Genomic DNA, 5,305 nt, shown 5'->3' on the forward strand with positions numbered 1-5,305 from the left:
GCGTTTTTTGAGAAAAGAGGTTGCGACGCGGGAGATCATACAGCGGGCCGAAGCTCCGAGAGACAACAGTGCCGCATTGGTAAAGGAAAGGCGCAATAGCAATACTAAAGCGGCGAACATGCCTACTGCAGCGGCACTGCACACCACGATCAAGGACAGCACAGCATGTCTATTTTGTAATTCGAACGGCCATGAGACCGGCAACTGCAACGCAAAGATGTCTGTGGCGGATAAGAGAGAGGTGCTGAAGCGTGACAATCGATGTTTCCGGTGTACAACAAAAGGGCACGAGGCAAGAGAATGCCGTAAAGCTAAGTGGCTCAGGTGTGCGCATTGCAAGGGCAGACATTTAACGACAATGTGCGACCCTGACTTTAGGAGACACCGCAACACTGAAAAAAGGGATGCATCTTCGTCATCGGTGATTGAGCAAGCCACGGTGTTGAAGTCCTCATTAGGCACGGGAGATGACTTGATGTGCAATGGAGAGCAGCAGTTTCTCCTACAGACAGCGCGAGCTTGGACAGAGGGTCCACATGAACGTACGCTTGTCAGGCTTCTCCTGGACGGTGGCAGCCAGCGAACCTTCATTCATCGCAAGCTATCCGAAAAGCTGCAGTTAAAAGTGCTGGGAGAAGAGGAACTTAAAATATTTGCCTTTGGTGAGACATCAGCCACCACACGCACAAAAACGCGTCGAGTGGAGCTGTGGCTCAGAAGCCAGTACGACGGAAAAGGGGTGCGAGTGGAAGCGCTGGAGGTTCCTTGCATCTGTGCAGATATCATGGCTGCTCCATCAAATTCTGTTCTACTTCAACTTTCAAAATTTCACTTCCAAGTCGCAGACGCCTCGCGAGGCGACGAAAGCGAAAATATTGACCTTTTGATTGGCGCTGATCATTACTGGGAAATTGTCACGGGATCCACTAAGCGTCTCAGCTCCAAATTGATGGCAGTGGAGACTGTATTCGGATGGACAGTCCAGGGCCAGGTCGGCACAAGGAAGTCAACAGGAGTCTGCTCCTCGGCTGCTGGCGTGATGCGGATAGGAGTGAGTGAACAAATTGACAAGGAAATATCAGCACAGCTGAAGTCTTTCTGGGAGCTCGAGCACATCGGTATCAAGGAACATGAGCCAATTCGTCATGAGGACGCAGTCCTTCAGCACTATAAAGAAACCGTCATCTTTGAGAATGGCCGCTATAAGGTGTCGTTCCCTTGGAATTCGATGGTTTACGAGCTTGGCGACAACTACGAGTGCGCAGCAAGGCGTCTTAAAGCACAGACAAAGCGCCTCTTGGAAGGAGATTCGTTGATTAGGGAGTACGACGCCTGCATAAGAGACTACATAGAAAATGGCTATGTAGAGCCAGCCAGCAAGGACTGCGGCACGTCGGAAGGTCCGGTGTACTATATGCCACATCAAGCAGTTGTTCGTCGCGAAAGCCAGACGACAAAACTGAGGGTAGTATTTGATGCATCATCTAGTGCCAAAAATCGCCTCTCACTGAACAATGTTTTGGAAAGTGGCCCAAGCCTAAACCCAGAGCTCATTGATCTGCTGATCAATTTCCGTACTTACAACATTGCCATCGTTGCGGATATTGAAAAGGCCTTTCTCCAAATATCACTATCAGAGGGCGATCGGAACGCTGTGCAGTTTCTCTGGTACGCTATGACGCCAAAGAAAGGGGAAGAGCTTCCAGCTGTGGTGACCTATCGCATGACTCGCGTGCCGTTCGGTGTCACGTCGAGCCCATTTCTCTTGGCCGCAACGTTGCAACATCATCTTGAAGGCCTGCCGGAACGGTATGCTGAAACTGCAGGTATTCTGCGCAAGCATCTTTACGTGGACGACCTTGTAACTGGGGTTGACAGCCTTGACAAGGGTAAAGTCTTGTGCCAGGAATCCAAAGATATATTGTCTCAAGCAGGGATGCGGCTACACAAGTGGATGTCGAACGACCGCGATCTCGTCAACTTCTTAGAGAATGGCAATGTGGAGAGAACGAACGCTGATGCTGGACATGCTGCAGCTACAAAGGTATTGGGAGTAGGTTGGAATGCTCAGACTGACCACTTTGAATACAACCTAACTTCACTCATCGACTTCCTCTCCGCAAGAGCCGACAACAAGAGATTTGTGCTGCAGGTCTCGGCAAGAATTTTCGACCCTTTTGGATTTATTGCTCCCACAACATTATGCGTAAAGGTAATGTTCCAGAAGTTGTGGGAGTTGGGAATTGGTTGGGACGATCCCTTGCCTGAGACATTGCAGCCTGAGTGGGACTGCTGGTGTAGGGAGCTTCCATGCATTGAAGGAGTCTGTATTCCAAGACTGATAGCGGCAGACTTTAGAAACGATGATACGGAGAAAGTGGTGCATGTTTTCTGTGACGCAAGCCCGAAGGCCTATGGTGCTGTCGCATATATCGTGACCAAGTCTCCGTTCGGACTAACAAATGTCAGCTTGGTCATGGCTAAATCAAGAGTGGCCCCTTTGAAACGCCTCTCGCTGCCCCGATTGGAGCTGATGGGAGCCCTTGTTGGCGCGCGACTATGCCACTACGTTACCAAGGCCTTGGATCTGAAGAACGTTGCTACCATCCTCTGGACTGACTCTACAGTAGCTATGTACTGGATCAAGGGAAACGCTGCCAGATGGAAGCCCTTCGTGGCAAATCGAGTCTCAGAGTTACAAGCGCTGACGGATCCCAGGGATTGGAGACACTGCCCAGGCTCAGACAACCCCGCTGACCTAATCACCGGCGGCATTCTCCCATCGGCCCTGCGGGAAAGCGAACTGTGGTGGAAAGGACCCCGATGGCTTCAGGAGGATGACACGTGTTGGCCAATGATAAGTGAGCCGAGCTCGAATGTTAGGGAGTGCCAAATGGAAGAGCGAAAGGTGACGGTGATGCCCATAGTATCATCGTCATCCATGGCAATTTTCAATGTTGAGAATTATAGTTCATTCAGCAGAGTCGTGCGAGTAACCGCGTGGGTCCGCCGCTTTGTCGACAACTGCCACAACAAAGAAGGAAGGACGATCGGCCCATTACGAGCTGAAGAAGTAATCAGCGCCGAAAGATACTGGTTGGCTAAGGCTCAACGAGATGCGTTCAGCGACGACATTTCAAACCTGAAGAATCAAAGACCGCTGCACAAGAGCTCTCCTGTTTTGCCTTTCAACCCGTACTTCGACAAAGAGGGCCTCATGCGAGTGGGTGGACGCTTGCAATTCAGTGATAACAACGAAGAGACTAAGCATCCCATCGTTCTCCCTGGCAATCACCCCCTCACATCACTGCTCATACGGAAGGAACATTTGAGAATGCTGCACGCGGGCGTACGCGATACTCTAGCACAGCTGCGAGAATCGTATTGGATTATCCGAGGACGTCAGGCCGTAAAGAAAATTATCAAGCAGTGCCTCGTCTGTCACAAGCAAAGTTGCCCTCCAGCTACGGAACCAGTAGCACCACTTCCAGCTGACAGAGTGACAAAGGGAAACCCGTTCGACATCGTTGGCATCGATTTTGCAGGGCCCTTGATTTGTCAACAGTCACGCGACAGCAAAAAATGCTACATCGCTATTTTCACCTGTGCTGTGACACGTGCCGTCCACCTTGAGCTTGTCAGCGACCTGTCGGCTACAGCCTTCCTGTTGGCCTTTAAACGCTTTGTGGCACGCCGTGGAATTTGCTCGACGGTGTATTCGGACAACGCGCTCACATTCAAGCGTGCAGCCAGGGATCTAAAGGCAATGTTCATGCTGTTACAGGTCGAGGAATTGCAGTCATACTTCGCCGGAAACCAAATCAAATGGAAGTTTATTGTTGAACGGGCAGCTTGGTGGGGTGGATTCTGGGAGCGGATGGTGCGATCTGTGAAAGTAGCATTGCGAAAGGTGTTAGGTCGGAGCAGCTTGAGTTTCGAAGAACTGACCACCGTTCTTTATGAGGTGGAGGCCGTGATCAACTCACGCCCTCTGACTTTCATATATGATGATGCTCAAGAACCAGAACCGCTGTCACCGGCTCATTTCCTTGTCGGAAGAAGGTTGACGACTCTTCCTCCACACCTGCTGCCGGACGAAATTCCTGGCGGTGGAATGCATCTCTCACGACGCTGGAAGTACCGGACTGCCATGGCCGGTGGTTTCTGGAGACGGTGGCGGAAAGAGTACTTATTGGAGCTCAGATCGGCACATATGTGCCGACCAACGACATCGAGTGATCTGAAGAAAGACGCATTGGTGCTCCTGAAGGAAGACCGTTTGAAACGCCACATGTGGAAGACCGCCAGAATTAAGGAAACATTTAAGGGTAGAGACGGCAGGGTGCGGTCCTGCAAACTGGTATTAAGTGGGGGAACTGAGGTGAAGCGATCGATACAGCTGCTGTATCCCTTGGAGATTGTGGAGCAATGAGCTCAATAATAGTTCGCTCATCCGGGGGAGGTTGTTGTATTTCCTCCATTCTGGAGCCAAAAAGTCCCCCTCCCCAGCGGCGCCAGACACCAGACAAACCCCCGCGCTGCGGGCCGCCGACGAAGTGGCAAGGAGAACTTCTCAGAGGCGCCGGACATTTGATACCCCTCAAACTACGTGCCTTACTGGCGGGCGCGTTGTATACAAACGGCGAGCGGCGGTGCGGTGGTGCCTTCCAAGTGTGGAGGTGGTGGTGACAACTTTATTGCACACAGGGGAGTTGCGGACACGCAGGTCCTTGGGCCCCCGCACGGCTCCACTGCACTCAAGCGTTCATGTCCCGGAGGCTCATGACCCTGGCAGCCCGGCCTGTGGCGATGGCTTTGGTGCGTGCGTGGTGCAAGAATGCTTGTGTGGCATGGTGTATTGTGACTTTCTCCTTCTCACTACTCTCTCCCATTTCCCATACCCTCTAGTGAAAAATAAAGCAGTCTTCTTGATGCGCTCGAAGCGAAAGGACGTCTGTCGTTTTTCCATCAGTTCAAAGTTCTCCGTCTCTTATTCCACAACAAGGGGGTAGTGCAGGCGTCGTAATAGACAACGTCCCTGGGGCGTCGCGTTAAGGCGCTCTCGCTGGGCGATGATCGTGGTAAAGGCGAGCTCTTCATATGCGTTAGTCAGCCCTAGCTCCCGAAGACGCTCCGGGCTAGTGCTCGCAGGAAGGTCGAACGCCGCCTTACAGGCGATGCGAATCAATTTGTCCACCTGGTCGGTCTCACTACGGCGCGTGGCTTGGAAGGGTAGTGCGTAAGTGCTGCGGCTAATGACGAAGGCTTGCACCAATCGCAAGGTGTCCGCCTCTGTCATTCCATC

General features: G+C 52.0%; 1 protein-coding gene across 1 annotated transcript; it reads left to right on the forward strand.

Annotated features, from left to right (window-relative positions):
- The first annotated feature begins 358 nt into the window (after positions 1-358).
- LOC140217351 (uncharacterized) lies at positions 359-4,432 on the forward strand. Its single transcript, XM_072287883.1, has one exon. The coding sequence runs from the start codon at positions 359-361 to the stop codon at positions 4,430-4,432; it is 4,074 nt and encodes a 1,357-aa protein (XP_072143984.1).
- Positions 4,433-5,305: the final 873 nt, after the last annotated feature.

This window comes from Dermacentor andersoni, chromosome 1 (genome assembly GCF_023375885.2).
Source record: "Dermacentor andersoni chromosome 1, qqDerAnde1_hic_scaffold, whole genome shotgun sequence".
Classification (NCBI taxonomy): domain Eukaryota; kingdom Metazoa; phylum Arthropoda; class Arachnida; order Ixodida; family Ixodidae; genus Dermacentor; species Dermacentor andersoni.

Coding starts and splice junctions, on each gene's coding strand:
- LOC140217351 (XM_072287883.1), top strand. CDS start 359: ATGTGCGACCCTGACTTTAGGAGACACCGCAACACTGAAAAAAGGGAT.